The sequence below is a fragment of the Candoia aspera genome, chromosome 8, assembly GCF_035149785.1.
Source record: "Candoia aspera isolate rCanAsp1 chromosome 8, rCanAsp1.hap2, whole genome shotgun sequence".
Lineage (NCBI taxonomy): Eukaryota > Metazoa > Chordata > Lepidosauria > Squamata > Boidae > Candoia > Candoia aspera.
The window spans coordinates 60,446,930-60,471,864 of NC_086160.1; the positions used below are offsets into that span (position 1 = coordinate 60,446,930).

The window sequence follows — 24,935 nt, forward strand, 5'->3', positions numbered from 1 at the left end:
CATCAGCGCAATGGCACTCATGACAATGACAAGGAAATAGGTGAAGGGGTACAAGTTAAGTAGCCATCAACCTACAACGACTAACGGCCAACAAACAATAGCCAAATGAATCACGGAGCCACCCAAACCATCAGCGGCAATACAACGGGGATCGCCCAGCTGAAAGCAATCAGCAGAAGAATGGAAACCTGATGATGGGCGATCTCGGAAACCCTCACCCACCGGCAGGGCAACGCATGGGACAAAGGGGGGTGACGTGACCGTGAGCGAGGGGGCGCTGACCGGCGCGGGGTATTTAAACCCCGCACCGGCACGCTCCTGTCACTCTCAGCTTTTTTCTACCAACGCTGTACCTGCCCTGCAATAAACCAGAGCCTGATTCGCAAGACAGTGTCTGAATGTTATTCAGGGGGAGGCAGCGCATGACAATATCTATGTTAAATGTGCTATCTGAGGTATGGAAGGTTATATCTGCTGGTATCTTCAAGTCTTGAAACTCTGGTGCTAGAATCGGGATGGCAGGGCCCCTTATTATACTTTATTTCTTCATACAGGTAGTCCTCACTTAACAACCACAATTGGGACCAGAATTTCGATTGCTAAGTGAAGTGCTCATTAAGCAAATCCAACACAATTCTATGACTTTTTTGCAGCAGTCTTTAACCAAATCACCATGGGCGTTAAGCAAGCCACATGGTCATTAAGTGAATCATGCAGTTTCCCATTGATTTTGCTTGCCAGGAGCCACCGGGAAGGTCAAAAATGGTGATCACATGACCATGGGATGTTGCAATAGTCATAAAAGTGAACTTGTTGCCAAGTACCCAAATCATGATCATGTGACCATGGGGATGCTGCGACAGTCATAAGTGTGAGGTCTGGTTGTAAGTCAGGTTTTTCAGCACCGTCATAAGTCCGAACCATCACTAAAGAAATGGTTGTTAAGCAATGACTACCTGTACAAATAATATGAGAAAGTGGAAGGGGTTAAATCAACTCAAGCTCTCTGCTTTTTTAACATTTAGCTTTTTTAACATTTAGCTCTAATTGTTGTAAATTCAAGGTGCTAGTTTTTCCCAACAAAAGCCTAAACAGATTATATGAAATATCTCCTAATCTCTTAGGAGTTCATATCCACACTGTACTTTTGAGCTGTTCCAGTCCTGTGCTCATGGCAGTTTAAGTCTGAGCCAACTTAAGAAAAACCTGAGACAGAGTGGCAACATCTTAAAAAAGGACTCAGTCCAGACTAGAGGATTCCACATTGTTCTATTGGACAACTCCTCTGCTGCTGAGCCTTCCCATTTCCCATTCCATCAAAGCCATGGCCAATCACATTCCTTTCTGTGTGCAGTTCTTATTGCACACACATATATATACTTCAGAAGATTGTATTTATGTGTATGCATGCATGTATATGTGTGTGTGTGTGTGTGTACATACACACACATATATATATACATATGCATACAAATTTAATTTAAATGTATACATACAGAGTTAAAGCATCAAAATGTGTATATATCCAGGTACAATAACCAGCTCCCCCCAACCCCCGTTTTCCAAGAATTTCTTTAAGAATGTTTTCTTTTACCACCTGGACTTATTAACAAAAAAAAAAAAAGTGGACGGGGGGGGGGAAATGGAGGTCATGGAGGAAAAAAAATGGTAATTAAAAATGGTGCTAGATTTCAGGCACATTCTGCATGTAAAGCAAGTATTCTGACCACTGTGCCATTAATATGATCTGTGAATAGAAGCAACAAAAAACCTTCTTGAAGAAATACTTTGAAAATAAGACAAGGAGCCATTCCTTCCTCTGCAAAGTAGCCAATCAACTCCTGCACTGAACAACTGTAAGGTTGGAAAGTGTACCAGCCAAAATGTAGACAAGAATTTCAGGTGACTAAGGCGAAACAGGACTTTAAAAACACAATAGAAAAACACACCCAGAGATCTTACAAAGTAAATTTAAGTGCCTAGTCCATCAGATGCAATAGAGTTGTATTTTGTCCATTCTATCCAATGTCTATCAAATGGAGGTCTGATAAATTGATAGTTTAAATGAAGATCTGGTAAACTGACAGGTTTTCCTGCAACTGTTCAATAGAGTATTCTTCTTACACACCACATTTTTCCAGTGCCAGCTAAAATCTTGAATCAGCAGTGCATTTTGTTTGTCTTCTGTAAAACACATGATTTATGACACTTATTTCACATAGGAACATAGGCTAGGATGGTATAATCCAAATTTCTGTTTGTGGATCTAAAGTTATAGATAGGGCACTGAAGAGACAGCACTGGCAAACAGTATTTATTAAAAGTTGCTACCACCGAATACATTTGAAAGAAGTATTTCAGCTCGGTGGTCTATCTAATAGCTTGCTGAAGCCTGAGATTGATTGGTGGATTTTTTAAAAAAGAATTGTATTAAGTTTCAAGCAAAGGTGAAAGCTACAAAAAAATAAAAAAACTTCAAAAAAAGAGGAAAAACTAAAAAGGTGTGAAAACACAAGAGAATTTTTTTTTTTTCAAATTACAGAAAGATGTGACTTCCAGCTTTTAACAGCAAGGATATACAAAAAAATTTCATAACCAATCCCTTACTCTATGTTAAACCAAAACCACAATATTTCTATATTCCAATATAGAATATAGTTGTTTTTTTAAATTATAATAACCACATTATTTCTATATCCCAATATTCCACTTTGGCACATTATAAAAATCACTAAGTACAGTTACTCCCTCCCCTTATATTAAAAGAAAAAAAAGAAAAAAATTCTTATAAACCTCCTAAACAAATTCCCCCTCCCCAAATATGACATTTATTTAATTATTCCCTTCCTACTACTATTCTATATATATCTGTCTACTACAATAAAAATCAAACTAAAAAGTATATAAATTGTCTGCCATTATATTTAGTAATACAACAGTTTTAATGATCTTAATAAACCCAAAACCATCCAACAGACATTTTATACCTTATTAATCTTAATCCAAATAATTAAAGATAAATGAAATCAGCCAAACCCTAAAAACAATCCAGATAAATATTCTTTAACCCTTATCCCACTTCAAAATAAATCAGAGCATTTACATATCCCCACAATGCGCACAGAGCTTTTCTCTTGAAAAATTAAACAGCCCAACTACCCCCCTCAAAAACTCTGAGTCCTCTTCAGAAAACCTCCCATACATGATAACCCGTTCTTTTCCATGGCATTCTTCCAGAAGATCAATTTCACTTGTGGCTTGCAAATCTCTCTCTCCCTTAAATTTATCGAACTCCACTATCCAATCTTCATCCAGCATCTAAATGGAAATCCCAATCTCACTCTTAGAATAAACTTTTCTATCACTGTTGAATTCCTCAATTTCATCCACGACATCCCCAACCAGATGACACATTTTGGACCTCATATTTTCCACAATGTCCTGAATGCCTTGCATAAAAACTTGACAGGAATCAGAAAGAATCTGTTTAAAGCCTTGGTGGAAGTCAGAGAAAATCTGTTTAAAATACTCCATGTCTCCATGTCTTAATCAGCAAAAGTCGAAGATATGAAAAAGTTCTGAAATGTGTTTACACAAGCAAAAGTGAAATATGCAGACATTTAAAGTAAAAACAGAAAGCTGAAGGTTCAAATCAGCCAATTCAGTATGTAGGAAAATGCTAATACCTTCAAATTTAGTGCAAAAATAATAATAGGGAGACAATTCTTTACTCTCAATCCTTCTTAATATTTGGAGGGAAACAAAGTACATAACTTAAAAATAATTTAAAAAAAACAATCCCAAATATAACGATAAGCACCAAGACAGTCCATTTCTCCTTGCTGTAGAAAGCTTTTCTTAGGGTACACACACACATACATATAGTGTGTGTGTGTGTGTGATTTAGAAATGGGGTAGGCAGTCTTAATGTCCCTTTAAGGTTACAGCGTGGCTTGGAAAATGGTGATGTCCCCGCCTCCCAGCTTGCTCTTACCAGTCAAATGCGAAACACTGTTTGCAATTTTCTGGCCATAAGCAGCCGTCTGAAGGATTGGGGTGATTCCAGGTGTTTTCCTTTTCCGGAGAACACTCCTGGGCTTCAGGAAAACCTGTCTGAGCCTGAAAAACTGCCACGTTGTCAGCTCCACCCACTAAGCCTGCAGGCACAACAGTTCAGTCCATCATGTTCCAACCAGCAGTCCGAGATTGATTGATGGATGGATTGATTTAATAGCACTTATAAAAGGCAGAATGCTGGCCAGGGGTATCTTTGCACTGATACAAAATGGTGCTTTTTACAGATTTTGCATAGAACAGAGAATCTGCTTAATTTACTCATGTGAATCAATCATCTTGCTTACTAAAACTGTGCTCCCATGGGTTTAGTAGGGCTTGTTCCTGGATGCAGCATACATGTAAATTTTCTATGATATTTAAGGCTCAAATAACAAACAACTTCATGTTAACTGTGCTTCCATATCTTCCAGTAACAATCATATAAGTATTTATCAAGAAGAAGATGTAAGATCTGGCATTTTATTGAGATTAGGTTTCTGGCAACAAGCACATATTTAGTCTCTGGGGAACTTTCTGACAATTAAATGCCAAAGTAACTCTCCATTTAAAATACTAACAATGAGTCCAAGAGAAGTTGAAAAATGTTGCATAAGTTAAATGATGAAATGAATTTTAAAAAGCTACATTGAATTATGAAATGTATTTGATTTTGGTTTTTTGCCAGAGTACTCATGACAGATTGCCAGCATATCATATTTAGACTTTTAATTGAAGTTATTGTTATCTAATATATCAGAGTAATGTATCATTGTAATTGGTGTGAGTGTAATTAGCTTTCTACAGCAAGATTTATGGATGATAACTCCTCCTCTCTGTGTTGACGTTCGTCAAATGTTTCACATAGGTGTGACTTATTGTTTCAAGTCAGCAGAAATTTGTTGCTTATTAGCTAATTGTGACACACCAGATCATCATGTCACTTGGTCAATATGCAGTTATCAATTCATGGACTTCCATATCATAATGAACCCTTTATGCCAACCTCCTGTTATCCAAGGTATATAATTAATATTTTCTATAACAACAACAACAACAACAATAAGGAACAGCATCATTCTGGCTCAAATGAGGGACCCTTCAAATTATTCTTTAAAAAAAGGAAGATTGGAAAAACAAATCTGCCTTTATGATAATCAAAATTAATACTGCAAAGTGGCTTCATGTATCATAGACCTGAAGCACTTTTGGAAGCAGCAGTTTTGAATTTTTAAATATATGCTTCTTTTGGGCTTCTATTTTTAGGTAAATACCTACACTGGTTACTTTGGATAGCTATGCAAAAATTCTCTAATTTATGTTGGCAGAATAATTACTGTTAAATGATCAAACCCTTGGCCTGAAATGAAACAGTAGCAGTGGTAGGCTTAGTGCTGAAAACTTAACGTTAGTGAAATGTGCAGAATGGTCCCCATGGGTCATTCACAAAACTTAAATTACAGCAAGGATGGATTTCTTATAAATACAGAGTGCCCTTTCTAAGCATGCTTTGGATGGAGAAGGAGAGAAGGAAATGTCTGGCTCTACAGGACAGTGTGCAAACAACACCTTCTCTGTCTCCATTTTGCTCAGAGTTCCATGATTTTAGCACAATTCTGTTCATATTCAATCAGAAGTACATCCTAGTAAATCAAGTATTTGTAAATAATCAATTAGCATGATCCAGTGGTTAAAATTTTTAAATGCCAAAGCCTGATGAAAGGTGACTTCAGAAACTTGGTCAAGGTATTTAAGTTATTCTTTTAATGTGAGCTTAGAAACTTGTAATAAATGATGCATTTATTAGCCAAATCCACATGTGCATGAACCCTGGGTTGTTCCATAAATGCAATGCATCACATTAAGGTAATAACAGTTTCAGAACAAGACAAAAAGGAAAATACAATATGGATAACAGTTTAGGGCAAAGATTTCTTCTGTCAGGAAGGCTGGTTTCATGTTCTCATAGGCTTATTTAGGCCACTATATGATCTAACCTTATCTTGAAGAAGCACCAGGCAAGTAAACTCTGTCTTGCTTTGTGAGTGTAGCCTTTCCCTTAGAAATCGTTTGTATGTATTTATATGAGTGTATGAATATATGCATACATAGATACATACATATATGAGTTAATGTTTGAAATAGATGGCCTTTTTTGAGAGTTTCACTTGACTGTTAATCAGACATTGATCAGTATAGTGAAATTAAAGATGGCCATAGTATGGCTCATACAGTTCACATGGAGCTTCCCACCAGAAAAATTGAGGAGGAGGAGGAGGAGAACAAAATGCACCCCAAGCGTTCTTGTGAATTTTTCTTTTTGAAAAGATTCATTGCCTTTTTTCTTCACTCCATTTTTATCCCAAGAACAAAAATAGAAGTTTTGGAAGAAGAAAATTAATTGGTAATTTCTTGTGACCTTGTTTGGATTTGTTTCATGAGTACAATTCCTTTGAATAGCAAACTCTAAGGATTGCGGTAAAAATGAGGCCAGTAGAAAATAGATAATATAATCAGCATACTTGGAGAAACTCCAAAGTTTGGCACAAATACAAAAAGCCACAAGAAAAACAAATTGAAGAAAACAGAAACTGCAACAATGCTGATTAATACTTGGGAAAAGTATTAATTATTTTTTTGAAAGCAAGAATATTTTCATATGGTTCTAAGTCCTTCCCTCCAAGTATTTTCTGATTCCTTATCCTTCATCCTGAAACTTTATAAGAGACAATGTATATTCCAATGTATTATGGTCTTATTGCTTGAATCAGATATTTTAAAAGATTGGACTACAGTGAATTTACTATGGCATTTGGCATTATCAAGCACCCTACAAAATTTTCATCCTAATAATGCCATTTAATTGGTACTTGATTTTTATTACAAATTAATCATATTGATTATTGGAGGAGACATGATTATTATTTGAATGGATGGCCATCAAGAAAGTTCTGCCATCAACCTCTTTCACTAAGGCAAAAGTTTTAGCAGCTCCTGGGAAGGCTCAAGATGAAGGGAGATATAAAAGCTATTACAATCAGTGTTAATATTGACAGCACCAGACTGTATGAGAACAAGAGCAGAACAACCAAGTTGGAAAATTGGGGAAAACCAGTGAATATATCTATAATCGACTTACCTGTTTAAGGTTGTTAAAATAATTTCTCTAGAATCTGACTCTTGCCTGACCAATTTATATGTGATTGGAACTCTGGAAGGAAAAAAAAAATGAAATTCCAGGAAAAAAGCCAGCCAGTACATTTTAACGAAGTTCTAATTCAAGAAATATTGCCTTTGCCTGAAGATTTTCACTAAATATTAAAATGGTTCACTGCTTTCTATCTTCTCCTCTTTGTTCAGCTAGTAAATCTTAGCCATTAAGAGTGAGGTTCCCTAGATCTGCTATGCAGAATGAAATTTCACAAATGCCTAAGTCACTTGTACAAATGAACGGGGACTGTGGAGTACAGAGATGGCTTTGAAGAAGGTATTCAACAGCTGTTGCATAAACACCACCTTACCCTGGAAGGAAGGATGGAGAGAAATAAATTCAAGATTCCTCCGCCTTGGCTTTCTTTGGTATAATTATGGAGGCAGCGAAAAATCTCTGTCAGGCTTTCAAAAGTCTATTATTATATCCTACAACAATAAAATAGGATTCCAGTAGTCCTTTTGGAATCTGTTTTCTAACTGACCTACCTTAAAAGGTTGACAGGAACATTAAAAGTCTCATAAAATGTTTTTTCCCAGATTATAAGAAGGAATTTAATAACTCAACAGAGCAAGAAATATTGAAGAGAAGAGTCTTTGATAAACCATCAGATTTCCAGATGCTTTTGCTTTGTAGTTGTATGGCAGTCAGAAATCTTTCCCCTAATCATGTGGAGGCTGAAATACAGCTTCTTTAAATTCTTGTTGAAGGAGGAAGATTAAAGTTTTTATCCTTTGTGTTTTCCTGTTATGCTTTTGTATACAGGTCGCTAAATTTCTTTACCACTGACTCTTAATTACATATTTGCTTGTTATATCTCTGTGCCGTTGCTTACAAAATATTACAATTTGAAGTTTCTACTGCATCTGTGCTCTTGTCTTCATTTCCCCTCCATCAGCCCCCTCTTTCTTCTCTTATCCTAATTTTTCCTCTTTTTCTTCCTTGTTCTAAATCGGTGTTAATTTTAGATTAATAATGTTAGTAGGTTAATCAGTCAAACGTTCTTCCCTTCCCCACTGGATCATGTAATATTAATAATAACAACCATCTGACTCACTTATTAATTTATGTAGGAGATAGAATAAAAGCTTTCCACAATGTCTGACTACCACTAATTGATGTTTATAGATTTTTAATTGTATATTTGTATATTTTAATCATTTTATTTTTCTCAGGTTTTTTGGGCTTGGGATGTTGATACAATGCAGATGCAGCATGGCTATACAGTATATAGCTTATTCATCTTTTTTTAAAAAAAATATGCTCACTGTTTTTAAAATTAAATTCTAATGTCAGTTTCCCTTGTAATGGAAACTGTTTTATGATTGGAGTTTCCATTCAAGCATACACAAGTGTTAGTTAAATTTTAAAAGATGGAAACTGAAATTGCTTTTTTGCAGGAGAATTATCTTTTCCTTAAAAATAAGCAACTTTTACAGAAAGTATGGCTGGGAGAAATTTATATAATTTGTAATTCTCAATATTCAAACAGTATTGCAATTCAATTAGTAGATTCTCTAAGATGATGATTGAAGAAGTCTAAGATGGTAAAGGTAATTTTTTTAATGTATATTGTCAGATAAATACTTATTATTCCATAATTTGGACAGTTCAACCACAGATTCTGCAGAACAAATATGTACAGTATTTGTTTTCAACATCTGTATACTAAATTATTAGATTTAATGTGGCGCAGAGTGGTAGGTGGCAGTATTGCAACCGAAACTCTCCCCACGACCCGAGTCCGATCCCAGCAGAAGCTGGATTCTCGGGTAGCTGGCTCAGGTCGACTCAGCCTTACATCCTTCCGAAGTCGGTAAAATGAGTACCCAGCTTGCTGGGGAAGGTGACGACTGGGGAAGGCAATGGCAAACCATCCCGCTATAGTCTGCCAAGAAAATGTCACAAAAGCTGTGTCCCCCCAAAGGGTCAGACATGACTCGGTGCTTGCACAGGGGACCTTTCACCTTTCACCATACTAAATTATTAGACTAAATTATAATTGGAGATGACTTGAATCAAAGTTTCCCTTTGTAGAGAAGTTTCCCTTTGTATCCCTTCTTAGATTCTAATAGCCCACCAGGTATGTTATATTATCACAATCAGAATTTTTAATAAGAATTTAATGCACTGAATGGTTGCATTTGACTTATGCTTGCCAAAGGGAATACATAGATAGCCATCAGGTTGCTGTCAATTCTTAGCAACCACATAGGTAGACCTTATCCAGGATGAACTGTCCCCAACCTTCAGGTTTTCCAGGACTGCACCCATTACTCTGTATTGTAGACCAGACCAAAAGTAAGTAGTAGACCAGACCAAAAAGTCAACTCCACAAGAAGTCTAGAACGATACTTTATTGAGAGCAGAATCTTGCAAGTCTGATTTCTTGTCAAAGTAATCTTTCTTACTTTCTACATGGATTGAGTCCATTGACTTTGCTGCTGGTCATCCTCTTCTTCTCTTTCCCTCCACCTTTCCCAGCATTATGACTTCAAATAAATTAAACACAATACTCAGGATTCAGACTGAACCCAATTAAGCAACTATTCATCTGGGAAAGGTGTTTCCTGATGTTCTTTAGGTATCCATCCTAGCTTAGTTCACTGGCTGGAACTTCAAAGTTCAGCTTTTCTGTGGGCTTAGCATGAGAACTATTGTTTGACTCCACTGGCATCCTGGCATATATTGGCATTCTTTTTTCTCTGAAATCAAATTCAACACCTGAACTTAAAGGTACATTTTTTTAATCCATTCATTAGTGTCCGATTCTTGGAGAATGCTTGGACAAGTCCCTGCAGTTTTCTTGGCAAGATTTTTTGGAAGTGGTTTACCATTGCCTTCTTCCTAGGGCTGAGAGAAAGTGACTGGCCCAAGGTCACCCAGCTGGCTTCGTGCCCAAGGCAGAACTAGAACTCATGGTCTCCCAGTTTCTAATCTGATGCCTTAACCAAACTACTCTTCTGTGGGCTCAGCATGAGAACTATTGTTTGAATCCATTGAAGTCCTGGCATATATTGGCATTCCTTTTTCTATGAAGATCAACACCTGAACTTAAAGGTACATATTAGCTCTAGATACAATTCTGATCCCTTTACCCATCAAAGTTTTACATTATAAATAAAAGAGCTAATAAATTCAATTTTGAGGTAAGCTGGACCTCTCAATTCTGAAGATGTTTTTAAAACTTTTGTGATATTAAATTTTTTTAAAAAACTTGATTTATCTTAGAATGCTTCTTGACAGTTTATTCAGGTCAAGCATTTGTTACTCACCCTATTTCGTCCAGATGCTATTTCTGCTTCTGAAGATTCAAAATGGTTGGAGGCTATGAAGAAATAATCTATGTATTCTAAGCTAGTGTCCTTTTCTTACAGAAGATTGATGAAATTTAAATTATTTTATTATGTGACAGCTAGAAAAATGACCTTGAACGTCTTCTAATAAATTAGTAAAAAGTTGCCTTAAATAACATGAAATCAATTTCTTCTGATATTAAAATGAGGTTAATACCAAAAAAAGTCACATGTATACAGGATACTTTAGAGAATGTTTAGAAGTTGCAGCTGTTTTGCTATTGGAGATACAACTCAGGAACTGGAATGTTAAATCTTATAATTTCATTTTATCCTATTGTCACATTTTTAGACTGAAATCAAGAAAATTGTTAATGTGACCATACTGTCTTGTAGGAAGAGAGACATGTTCATCTATGGTGACTGACCATAAAATCAGGAATCTGGTAGCAGGTTTTCCAACTAACTTATGCTTTTTAATAAAATTGTCAGTTGGAAAAGGTGCTGTCAGAGTCCTGATTTTTTCATACTCTCTTGGAATGTTAACTGCCATTATATATGTGTCAACATCTGAACTTGAAAACTCTAAGTAAATGATTCCCAGGGTCTTTAAATTTGAATAATTTGAAATTATGTGCTGAAAATGGTGCTTAAGCATGACAATTTTCCTCTAAATCAAGGTTTCCGTTACATAAAAATGTAAATACAAGCTATCCTTGTATGTCATAGAATTCTGCTGTATTTGTTTTAGAAGAAACGTCCTAGCTAGGATTGCTGAGAAGAACATGTGAAAGAAATAAGTCCTTAAGGTCTACCAAGGGCAGAAATCAGTCTGTCTCTTTTTGACAGTAATGCAGCATTGTACAGTATGTTCCTAGTTTACATTTAATACCTGGCTGACGAGTGACTGTTTTTCATGCCTATTCATTAGTCACCCTTGTATTACCACTGCCTTGAAGGCACCTTACCTGCCTCTTATCACATTTTGCAGAACATGATAAAAGATATCCTTTAGCTTTACCCATAAACAACTTCCATTATAGTAAAGTCTGGCAAGGTACCAGAAGGAGATTAAGTGACCATTTTTTTCAAGGAAGAAAGTCCCATGGATTATGAATTTAAAGAGGAAGTAGTAAGGCAAAATAAAATCTGAATTTAACTGGCAAAAATGCAGTGGCTATGTAAAAGAAAATAGATAACCTGAAGGAAAAGGGGAGGCTACTTGTTAGTAACTCAGTACATTATTTTATTTGATAAAATCTTAGATTTGATTCCTGGCAGCTCTCAGAGATAAAACAGTGTGTTTCTGAAATATTGAGACTTCCTACAGTCTATTACTAAATGGGATAGATTAATGCAGATATATGATTGTATCTTCTATTTCAAAAGATTACTATAGAACAGCTGTTCCTAACTTGAGCCCCTGGAGGTATTCCTTCTCATCCATTGTCATGAACGGCATGCTGGCTAGCGAGAATATGTCCAACACATCTTGAGGGGACCAAACTAGGGAACTATTAAGATACTCTGGACCAGTGTTTTAATAACAAGACTTCTGTATGTGAAGTGACTTTGTGCTCACTCAACCACCCTGAATTTGGTAAATTTGATGCCAGGATATTTTTAAATAATTGAACTTATTTCAGTGAAAATTAATGGAAGAACTCTTGATGAATTCTCTGAGAAAAGTAAATATAAGTAAGGTGTGATTGAACTGCATATTGTTTAAAAATAGAAATTTGGGTTGTTTTAATTTATGCCATAAACAATGAGTAGAATTTCACTGTTGTTTTGAGGCTGTCAGACACAGGCAGGCATTAAAACTTACTCTGAAGTTGCCACTCACAGCTCTGCATCTTTGGAAGTTATACTTTTCTAATTCTTTGGCATCTCACATACCAATTTTTTGCAGCTATAAAGTTATCTCCAGTGATAACAGGGCTTTACTTTTCTCATTCAACCACAATCTGAACATAACAAACAAGTTTTCCATTGATCTATACATAGCTTTAGAACATAGCTTGTTTGAATCTGTATATAGCAACTGCTCACAACAAATGAAAGGGCAACAGATACAGTGATGTGGAATAATCCACAGATTGGAGAAGAGAGAATTGTATTGTATTACTTGAAAGCTGGGAGATAGCAGTCTCTTCAATTAGCTGATTGTGGATATCACAGAAAGTCAGATATTGTTTAGGTATTTTATAATTTCATGTAGTAATGATACTCTTATAATTTCATGTAATGATGAAAATTGGATAGGGGAAAAAAAATCAGCTTCCAATGCTGTTTTTCTGCATTGTAAACAACCTTTCACTAGACAAATTGTTTCTGGAAAAATCTTTCCTCCCTTTTAGGCAAAAAGGGGTTGTGTTTTATTTTTTTATTTTGCTCTTTTTAGCACATGGTATAGGGAAGAGACTGGAATCGCAGGGAGAACATGAGTTCTGCATAGGGAAGCACACAGGCATTGTACTTTATACGTCAACAACAGATTTACCTACTCTCCTTACCTCTTCTGTACTTCCAAAAAAGAATTGGCTGATTGGCTCACTAGTGTAGTTTCCGCCAATAAGCACGCTGCACAGCTAATCAGTGTCTGTCAGTGTAGTGGATTAGTGGAATACAAAGTACACAAAAGGAAGCAACCAACAAGCTCTGCTTCCTTGTCAACACACAATTATATCCTTTCTTTAAAACAGATATTATTCACTTGATAATCTCCAATGGGTACTTTAAGGACATTACGGCTTATTATGCAGTCAATATTAGAGGTACTTTTAGTTTGTAGATCATTGACCTAGTGGAGAGTAATGGCATCATTTCAAGTGTTACAGCACATCAGACCATTATGATGGAAGCAAAGAAAAAAGAAATCCTTCCAAAGTGTGGGTGGGGGAAAAAAGTGTTATCTGTGGCTGCCTGTTCCACCTTTTTTCAGTGTGCAGAACAGGATTTAGGTTGTTGGGAAGCAGTAAAAACAAATTATCACTGTTACAAGTTAATGAAGCTGTTTCTAGAACGATTTGTTCATAAACAAAGTGTGTTAGGAACAGAGAAGATTAAAAACCTGTACATTAACTTCAAGTCTAAATTAATGCTTCAGAAAGTCAAACCAGACTCCATGAACTAGCTTAGATTTTTATCTATTCCAAGTACACTCCTGCTCCTTTCACTGCAGTAAATCTAAATGTTTCTGGTTTATTGTCTTAGTGTTCTTTATCACTGTATCTGTGTATGCTACTGCAATTATTACTGTATTTTTCTCTTTGTCATCCCGAGTTTTAAATGGCAATATGCTGTAATAATATTTGCATATACAGACATGCAAAGGGTTTTTAGCCCAGCATCTTTTGTGCCTGAAAAAAGGACATTTTATTTATTGCACTTATATCCTCCTACCTTTCCCCCTGAGCCTCGAGCTGGTATATGGGGAGGGGGTGTTGCCTCCCATTAGTTTATTCCTCCAACAACACTATGTCATAAATTTAGCTAAAAAAACAGATTGGTCCAAGACATACAGTGACTGAGTGTGGACTTAAACTCAGGTGTTCTCAGTCCATCTCCTTAACCCGAGTGGACTGGAAGTTAAACATCAATTCAACAGCGAATTAAGCTAATACAGAATAGTTCCAGCTACACACTTGCAGGCAGCAGGCTAACTGCTCTGCCCTCCAATTCCTTGCTGGTCACTCATTTCGCTGTCTGGCACTGCTGGCTAGTTGTACCAACAAATGGCACAGTGTACCAATATGTGTCATGTGAAGAGAATGACACATAAGTGTGTGTCCTGCTGAGGTATTTATCCTGGGCAAGGTGCCTTTCTGCTCACACATACACAGGCTTTCCCCAGTAATGCTGTCAGTGACATAATGAAGGGAAGAATCTGGACAAAGTAAAATTGCTGCTAGCTAGGCACTGATCAGAAGAGAAAAGATTAAAATTGGAGGTGAAGGCTCAGGTGAATAAGGTTCAAGAGTCGCTCTCTACATGTTGTCATCTGCAGTCTGAGGCAATTGCTTTGTTCTTTGTAATGGTTGGGCCAGTTCTGAGCAATGGACACCTTGTACTTATCTGTGAATACCATCCACATACCACTGAATCCTATAGACCGGTGTTTCTCAACCTCAGCAACTTTAAGATGTGCGGACTTCAACCCCCAGAGTTTCCCAGCCATAGTGCTGGCTGGGGAACTCTGGCAGTTGAAGTCCACACATCTTAAAGTTGCTGAGGTTGAGAAACACTGATATAGACAACTGGTCACAAAGCCCCAGTGCTCCACTTTTTCCATTTTACCCCAAATCTTCCACCCTTGTAAACTACTTTATCACAATTTATATAAATGATTATTGACCAAGTTTAGGAAACTGACGCAAGCAAAAAAATGAACCACCTCAAGTAGTAACATTATTGCTAGTAGTCACTAGGACATTATTTTATTAGATGCCAATCCCTAAGGAGTAGAGAAGGAACAGAATAAGGAGGGTAAGTGACTTTATCAAATGTTGACACTCAATTAGATTACACTTGATTATAGCTGATTTTGATATCCACCTCGCAGTATATGTTTATATCAGCAAGGTTTTATAGGTAAGCTAAAAAATCCTTCACAGTTTAAATGGTTTGCCATGGAACTTCCTTGACAAAAGTAATCAAATTATTAGGTCATCTCTTTGTTAACAGTAATTATACCCATCAGCCTTGCTCAGTACATTCTGGATCCATGCCCACAAAGTAAAATGGCAGTTTGCCATTTCAACAGATGACTGCCTAAGAAATTATTTCCAATTAAGATTCCAAAACAAGTTGGAAAAGCAAGCTGTAAAATACCTGATTGTCAAAAATAAGGCTCTTAGGTGTTCCATGTTCATCTGTATGAATCAGTCTCTATGGTTTTGTCATATTCTCAAGTGAACAAAAAGCAGGTTGAGGTTAAGCAGATATAAACACCTCCCATTTAAAAAAAAATGATGAAGTCAAAGAGCAAGTTTTATCCTCAATCAACTCTGGTCCTTAAGTCTATCCTTTTCCCTCTCTTACTTTTTCTGATACAAGTAATAAGTGGCACTCATTCCTATGGAGCTAAGCGCAGAGCAGTGGGAGTAACATATTGTCTAAAATCTCCCCCCGCTCCATTAATAAGATTGTCATAGCAGAGTATAATGGGAATTTTTCACTGAAAATGCTACTTATACGTTCTCTTTCTACATGGCCATCACATCACCTTAATGGTTGGTATTTTACTGGTATTATAATTAGGGAAGGCTGAGTCAATGATATTCCAGTCCATGCCAGTTCAATCTATTGAACCACAATTCCATTCCATTTATTTCTTCAAAAACAGATTTCTCTAATTTCCTTCCTTCCTTCCTTCCTTCCTTCCTTCCTTCCTTCCTTCCTTCCTTCCTTCCTTCCTTCCTTCCTTCCTTCCTTCCATGATGATCTGCTACTTTTTGTATGCAGTGTTGAACCTTAGGAACAGTATCACAAAACTTAAAGAACTGCAATCCATGTATTAATCCGGAAGATACAAATTCCAGAGTTTTGTTTCAAAATGTGGAGTAAATACTTTTCCTATCTGTAACCATAACAAATACTATAATTAAATATGTTTTCCTTCCAACCTAGATTTACGCAAGACTTTTGAACAGGAACCATTAGGAAAGGAAGTATCTTTGGAACAAGAAGTCCTACTCCAGTGTCGCCCACCTGAAGGAATCCCAGTGGCTGAGGTGAGTGACGGCAAATCTCTGTGGGGTGTGGGGTGAGGTACTGACACAGTTATCCTAACTGAGACCTAATCTGTGGCTAATGGTGCAGTGAATTAGGTGATGGCATGATAAATGGAGGTAATGGACATCTAACTGCCTGCTCTTGGTAGAATAGATTGATTGGGAACTGATTAATGACTTCAGAGTCAATTAGAATGCCCCACTACACAGAGTTACAAGAGTGGGATGCTTCTTTCCACTCTTTTCCTTCCTCTGCATGAAACAAGAACACAGCAAATATTGGTCTCTAAGACAAGCACTGAGTGAAATTTATGAATATAACTCTTTCCCCCACCTGGCCATACCCACATTCTAACACTGAGATAACCAGCTTTCATACATATTATTAAAACATTTTTAATGCTGCATTTTCTTTTACTGCTACATATGGTGACTCATTTAGACAATATTACTATAAGTATGCACCTGCTGTGGTCTGATAAGGATCTGGAACAAAGGAAAACTATAATCCATCTTTTAATGTCCCATGTCTGTTTTACTTAACAGCAATTAAAAACACATGAAAAAAGTATTTTGATATCTATCTTGTGGAAGTGACCCTACTGAGAAAAGGAAAAAGCTATAAATGTTTTGAGTAGGGAGCCCATCTGTTAAGAAAAGTCTACCCTCCAAACTTGGAGGTCATGCTGCTTTTAAAAATGCTTGTGGACTTTTTTTAAAAAAAAATTGGACTTAAATGTTTCTGTTTCTTCTACTTGTTGATAGAAGTATATAATGCTTGTTTTACACTGAGTAAATAAAGGGTTTATAATACAGTTCACAGGAAGCCCTTTCTATTGGTTGGACCTATTTGGTGGGATGCTATACCAAATAATTTTTGAAATATTTACTTCAAGGCAAGATTTAGAAAACCCTAAAAGCACATTTACAAGTAAGATGCAAATATATTTATAGCATATTATAAAATTATAATTTCCAAAGTTCAGTCAATCTAATTCCAAAGAAAGATTGAAGTTCTTCTGGATATACCAAATTCATTGTAGAAATGAAGCCAAATTTAAGAAGTTAGGCCAAATTGGGAGATTGCCATGTTCACTATAGTGGATATTTCCCTTTTTTTTTTTCTAAACAACTTTTTGGCTTTCTCTCTTATTGGCTATGATAACCTTTTGGAGCACCAGTTATGTTAGATTTGGGAAGCACAGTTCTGTGATATATCTTGTCTTTCCTAAAAGTTGGGAATGCTGTGTGGCTTCATGGATTTCTAGTTGCTTTTTAAGTATCTACAAGAAAGTATACTGTATAGGGAAAGTTATGCATTTGGAAAGTGATATTAGCAATATACCACTAGGGGTACAAGAAGTGTGGCAAGGGGGTGGGTTGGTAGCACTCCACTAACAGTCCTTTGAAGCCCTCAGTGAAGTCACTTTGAGATGCTTGAGGCTTTCATTGGATTTGGTCTAATGGTTAAGGCAATGGGCTAGAAACCAGGAGACTGTGAGTTCTAGTCCCACCTTAGGCATGAAAGCCTGCTGGGTGACCTTGGGCCAGTCACTCTCTCTCAGCCCAACTCACCTCACAGGGTAGTTGTTGTGGGGAAAATATGAGGAGGAAGGAGTATTAGGTATGTTCGCCACCTTGAGTTATTTGTAAAAATAATAAAGGTGGAATTGTTGTTGTTGTTTATTCGTTTAGTCGCTTCCGACTCTTCGTGACTTCATGGACCAGCCCATGCCAGAGCTTCCTGTTGGTCGTCAACACCCCCAGCTCCCCCAGGGATGGGTCCATCACCTCCAGAATATCATCCATCCACCTTGCCCTTGGTCGGCCCCTCTTCCTTTTGCCTTCCACTCTCCCTAGCATCAACATCTTCTCCAGGCTGTCCTGTCTTCTCATTATGTGGCCAAAGTATTTCAGTTTGGCCTTTAATATCGTTCCCTCAAGTGAGCAGTCTGGCTTAATTTCCTGGAGGATGGACTGGTTTGATCTTCTTGCAGTCCAAGGCACTCTCAGAATTTTCCTCCAACACCACAGTTCAAAAGCATCGATCTTCCTTCTCTCAGCCTTCCTTATGGTCCAGCTCTCGCAGCCATATGTTACTATGGGGAACACCATTGCTTTAACTATGCGGACCTTTGTTGTCAGTGTGATGTCTCTGCTCTTAACTATTTTATCGAGATTTGTCATTGCTCTTCTCCCAAGGATTAAGTGTCTTCTGATTTCCTGACTGCAGTCAGCATCTGCAGTAATCTTTGCACCTAGGAATACAAAGTTTTTCACTGCTTCTACATTTTCTCCCTCTATTTGCCAGTTATCAATCAAGCTGGTTGCCATAATCTTGGTTTTTTTGAGGTTTAGCTGCAAGCCAGCTTTTGCACTTTCTTCTTTCACCTTCATCATAAGGCTCCTCAGTTCCTCTTCGCTTTCAGCCATCAAAGTGGTATCATCTGCATATCTGAGATTGTTAATGTTTCTTCCAGCAGTTTTAACTCCAGCCTTGGATTCCTCAAGCCCAGCATGTCGCATGATGTGTTCTGTATACAAGTTGAATAGGTAGGGTGAGAGTATACAGCCCTGCCGTACTCCTTTCCCAATCTTAAACCAGTCCGTTGTTCTGTGGTCTGTTCTTACTGTCGCTACCTGGTCGTTATACAGATTCTTCAGGAGGCATACAAGATGACTTGGTATCCCCATACCACTAAGAACTTGCCACAATTTGTTATGGTCCACACAGTCAAAGGCTTTAGAATAGTCAATAAAACAGAAATAGATGTTTTTCTGAAACTCCCTGGCTTTTTCCATTATCCAGCGGATATTGGCAATTCGGTCCCTAGTTCCTCTGCCTTTTCTAAACCCAGCTTGTACATCTGGCAATTCTCGCTCCATGAATTGCTGAAGTCTACCTTGCAGGATCTTGAGCATTACCTTACTGGCATGTGAAATGAGTGCCACTGTTTGATAGTTTGAACATTCTTTAGTGTTCCCTTTTTTGGTATGGGGATATAAGTGGATTTTTTCCAATCTGATGGCCATTCTTGTGTTTTCCAAATTTGCTAGAATATAGCATGCATTACCTTGACAGCATCATCTTGCAAGATTTTGAACAGTTCAGCTGGGATGCCGTCATCTCCTGCTGCCTTGTTATTAGCAATGCTTCTTAAGGCCCACTCAACCTCACTCTTCAGGATGTCTGGCTCTAGCTCACTGACCACACCATCAAAGCTATCCCCGATATTGTTATCCTTCCTATACAGGTCTTCTGTATATTCTTGCCACCTTTTCTTGATCTCTTCTTCTTCTGTTAGGTCCTTGCCATCTTTGTTTTTGATCATAGCCATTTTGGCCTGGAATTTACCTCCAATGTTTCTAATTTTCTGGAAGAGGTCTCTTGTCCTTCCTATTCTATTGTCTTCTTCCACTTCCGCACATTGCTTGTTTAAAAATAATTCCTTATCTCTTCTGGCTAACCTCTGGAATTTTGCATTTAATTGGGCATATCTCCCCCTATCACTGTTACCTTTTGCTTTCCTTCTTTCTTGGGCTACGTCTAGTGTCTCAGCAGACAGCCATTTTGCCTTCTTGGTTTTCTCTTTCTTTGGGATGTATTTTGTTGCCGCCTCCTGAACAATGCTGCCAACTTCTGTCCAGAGTTCTTCCGGGACCCTATCTATTAAGTCCAGTCCCTTAAATCTATTCTTCACCTCCACTGCATATTCCTTAGGAATATTAGTGAGCTCATATCTAGCTGATCTGTGGGTCTTCCCTAATCTCTTTAGTCTGATCCTTAATTGTGCAAGAAGAAGTTCGTGATCTGAACTACAGTCAGCTCCAGGTCTTGTTTTTACCGACTGTATAGATGTCCGCCACCTTTGGCTGCAAAGGATGTAGTCAATCTGATTTCGGTGTTGTCCATCTGGTGAAGTCCATGTATAAAGCCGTATCTTAGGTTGTTGGAAGAGAGTGTTTGTTAAAGGTGGAATAGAAAATAAATAAAACAAAAATAAATTTCCTAAAATTCTTCACAACGTGAAGAATTCACCTTGGGAGTGTGATCCTTGATATGCTGTGGACTTCTGGCCAACTGAGTTTTTTTATTATCAATTTAATTTATTTTATTTATATACCACTTTTCTTCTAGGAGAGAGAGATCAAAAGAATAAGGATCCCCCATCATTTCACCCTATAACAACCCCTGTGAGTTTCTGTGGCTAAAGGTAGACTTGAACCTAGCTCTCCTTCCCTGATTTAAATAGATGTTGTTCAGCTGTATAAAAAATATACAGTTCTGTTCTCTTACCTATGAGGTCTGTTTGGGGTATAGCAGTGACTTGGAAAATAGGAGGATTATAATTATAACAATACTGAGTTGAGACCAGTGGCAGTTGAAGTGATTGCATTTACATACGTCCAGCCACACTGTTATTACAATAATAGCACAAAGGAAAGTCTGTACTTAGAAACTACACACCAGTCTCAAAATAATGTATTTTCAGAAAGGTCAAAGGCATTTTTACAGCTTAGTAATAGATCATTGATTATGCTTAATCCACCCCATCAAATTTTTCTGACTACCAAGTGCAAAAGGCCTTCCAGATAAGCAAATCAAGTTATAATGTCATTGTTTTGATAACAACATGCTTGTCATTCTCTTTGATGACTGATTTTTCAGGGATTCTATAAGTTAGCTGAGCCACTCTGTACAAGCTCAAACCATATCATGATTTCTGAAAACAGTAGTAGATAAATATAATTACATGCTTAATATATTTTATTCCTTTTCAATTTGTTATTTTCTAGGCTGGATGCAATAAGATTAATAATTTAATGCAGAGATAGGTTGGAAGCCAGTGTTGTGATAACGGTAGAATTAATCAACTGCTATTCTCAAGAAGAACTTAACAGTTTCTTTGCTTCTGAACTGCCTACCAACCAGCTGTTGCATCGTGACAAGAATATTTATAATGGGGCACGTCATATCGCAGATGCATGATGGTATTTAGGGACTTCGATACCTTTGCTGAGATTATTCATGACTGGCAGATAGTCTGGGTGCAGTATTATGCTCATGACACAGATCGTCCCTCCCAGTGTTTTAATAGTTCTGTCCCAAAAGCAGAAATGATTGTGTGCAAGACAGAGGAGAAGAAACATGATTAATAGAAAAGAGGTTCTCAGTTTTTTGTGTGTCATACCCATCCAGCTACAAAACATAGCTACTTGACAGGAAAAAAAGTAATTAAAAGCAAATAGTTTAAAATATTCTAGAAGACCACAAAAGAAAAGTGACCCTATACATTCAGAAAGTTTATTTGCAAATGCTGTTCTCTTCTGATCAGTTTGAGAATTGCATACATAGGCAGGAAAGGACATTTTGATTCAACAACAGGTTACGCTGCTGTTGGTTCTTGCTGTGCTTTTTGCGGTAGTCCTAAACACGTCATTTTAATGTAAAACGTTTTTTTAAAAATTTTCAAGGAGAAAGTCTTGTTTGTTTCTTACAATACTGGGCAACATATATGAGAAAAACCAACACAAGTATCTGCAAAATATTTAGAAGTACGTATGTTTATTTCACGGTTTGATAAATCTAACCGTTATAACAATTGTGACTGGGTTCCCCCTTGCATTGAACCATGGTTTGCTTAACCATGGTTTACAAAATGGGTGAAGTCAGACAACACACTGAGCCATAAACATGACAAGCTACAGATGAGCTAAACAAGTATTGTTTAGATTAATATGATTACTTATTCAAGTAGTATTTTGTTTCTATGTATAGAGAGACTATATATGTGTACACAGACAGTACATTAGAAGTTATTAAATGCTAATCGCTTTGCCTCATCTCTTTATACAAATAATCTTTCAACACATTTACCCATCAATAAATATTCTTTATATCTTAGCTAAAAATGTTTACAGCAAAAGTGAGATGTTTGCTGACTTGAAGATTTTTCAGTACTGTTGATACGTATGCTTTCAATAATTGCTTTCTAATTGTTAGTACAGAAACAATGGAAGGAAATAATTGTATGCTTTTATCTTTCATTTCACTATATTGTTATTTCAAAAATGCCATATTTCATTTACTTGAAGATATTACAATATTAGCACATGGAACATCCTTAAATTGTTCTCAAATCAAATCAAATCAATTTTTATTCGGTCATAGACCAGCAAATAAAACAGAAGATTCACATCCGATTAGAATAAAAGAAAAAGTACTTAAAATTCTAAAAAATCTGAGAAAAATTAGAAGAGCTATTGCGGCGTGCTGTACAAATTATAGAGCAATACTTAGCTATGGTCAATGAAGTAAAATGAGATTGGTCTGATAGTAACAACTTAAGGTAAAATGAGTTCAAATGACCTGGATATTTAGTAAAAAATGGAGATAATAATTCCTGGCGAGCATCTGCATAGAGAGGACAATACAAAATGACACATTCCATTGTTTCAATAACTCCTCTGCCACATTCTTTTTTTCTTTTGGATCAGCATCAAAGGCATAAATCGTCCAGGATAAATATGATAAGTCAGGATTTGGGTTTTCTTTATTATGAAAAATAATTGAAGAAATAGCAATTTAGAAGCCCTTTATAATTGGAGCCAGTTACCAATTCCAGAAATGTTTGAGATGTTCTTAAAGAGGGCAGGACTCTTGAGTAATACACACAGTTTCTATCACTGCTTATCAGCTTAAGGCTGGTTTCTAGGTTCCACATCTAGGATTGAATGGTGAAGCTTTGGAATTCATTCCTTGTGGGGAAGCCTGAAATTTCCTCTCTTTCTCCCTAAATCATTTCTCCATTAACAACTTGTAGCATCTTCTAGAATTTATTTATATATTTGAATTTATTAGCCACCCAACTCCAGTGGACTCTGGGCAGTAAATCTTTCAACTAACAGTAGATAGGACAGGCTTTGTATTACTTCAGTAAGAGGTGGATGATGCTATGGAGGAACTTTACATCATAAGTTAGGAAATAACATACAGACTACCTGACCTTCAGGAATGATCACCCGTTGGCGCTGAGATCTGGGCTATCCCTGGATAGCAACAAGAACATTGAGAAAATGCTAACATTTTGCTGCCATACCAAAAGCAAATTTTTGCAGTCCAGATTTAGTATGCTCATCATCCATAAGTTGGCCAGTTAGTAAGTGTTGTTCTTTGAAGACTGCAACATATTAATTCACTTTGTCAAGCAGAAAAGATTGATGACTGCAAGCTAATTGGCTGTGAAACCTATTTGTACTGCAGTCGGGGCAGACACCAATTAACATTGGCAGGTCCAGGAGTCATATCCATAAAGCTGTTTAATGTCTTCCACTCTGCACAGCTCCCAATTGCCCTTTTACTTTTTTATTTATTTATCTTAAAATCAGGAGGGAGATCAAACATCCAAGAGAGGAGATTAGCCTAAGAGAGCTTCTGTGTAGATTCCTTCCAACATTGTTAGAATAACAAAGTACAGATCATTAATGAGTATGAATAACTCACTTCAGCATTTTATTGCTGTCACTACCAGTAACTAACAAGATATAAAGTATTGGGGGTGGAGGTGGGGGGGAAAGGCAGACTAAAGAAAGCTAACTTGGTTGGTTGAAAAAAACATTCTTATTTTAGTTTGAAGATGAATATGTTCTTGTCTAAGACTCCCTGTGTTTGAAAGGAATTATAATTACCAGGCTGAGAAACAACTATTGGAAGTCAGAAAGTTAGCTGCAATCTCATTTTCCAAGTCAAGCTGCATAATTTATTATTTATTTATTATTAAACTTATATACCACCCATCTCACTATAAAAGTGACTCTGGGGAGCTTACAAATAATACAAATAACACAAGCAAGCTCAGGAGTGCTTGTAATTGCTCTGTTTAAAAGAAAGGCAAGCCATACCCAGCCTTTTTAAAAGTGTTTTTTTTTAAGTACATAAATATATATTTTCATTTAAAACCTGTGTGTGAAAACAACCTCATCCACACCTTAGTCTAAAGTGCAGAGCATGTGAAATCTAGTTCGATCTGCACCATTAGTCTGAAAGGTGTGGATTAGGTCATTTTTTTTTTTACAAAGGAATTTGCAAAGATTCCTCAACCCCTCCTAGATTTTACGGTTTTATGACTGATTTGTGGCAGTCAATCACTACAGATAAGTAGTAAGATAATTGTTTTTATTCAGAAGACTTACAGTGCAGAAAGGATATTTGCTGTGTTTTTTGTCTTCAGCAGAGGGCACACTTCTTAACCTACCATACTAAAAGCTGTCCAACAGCTACAGAAGGTTGTATGCATTTTCGCTGCCTGCCTAAGAGTGTAAATAGCAGGGTAACTTAATGATATGCAGGTTAAGCAGGCTTGCTCAACAGATTAGAAATGAAGTAAAACAAGAAACTTAAAAGCACTGATTTCAAAAGTTTCAACTTTAGTAGAGATAACATTTGTGGTGTCAGTTTCTATTAGAGGGCCTGGGAGGAAAAAGTCAAATGAATAGGTGTGGGTTACACTATGTTGTTTATAAACCCTGAAGCCAAAACTAGAAACATGGAGATTTGGATCTTGGAAAGGTAGCACCTTATATTTTTAATTGGTTGCAAAATCAAATCAGTATCTACTCCACCAGCATTAGAAAGATGTG

General features: G+C 36.9%; 2 protein-coding genes across 2 annotated transcripts in view; one reads left to right on the forward strand and one right to left on the reverse strand.

Moving 5' to 3' along the window:
* The window catches only part of PDLIM5 (PDZ and LIM domain 5), a 705,552-nt gene that overhangs the window by 166,001 nt on the left and 514,616 nt on the right, over positions 1-24,935 (reverse strand). The window lies entirely within an intron of this gene.
* UNC5C (unc-5 netrin receptor C) overlaps positions 1-24,935 on the forward strand; it is a 152,974-nt gene that overhangs the window by 40,457 nt on the left and 87,582 nt on the right. The window contains exon 4 of the mRNA XM_063310736.1: positions 16,192-16,295. Coding sequence (XP_063166806.1) covers positions 16,192-16,295 — 104 coding nt within the window. The remainder of the gene's footprint in view (positions 1-16,191; positions 16,296-24,935) is intronic.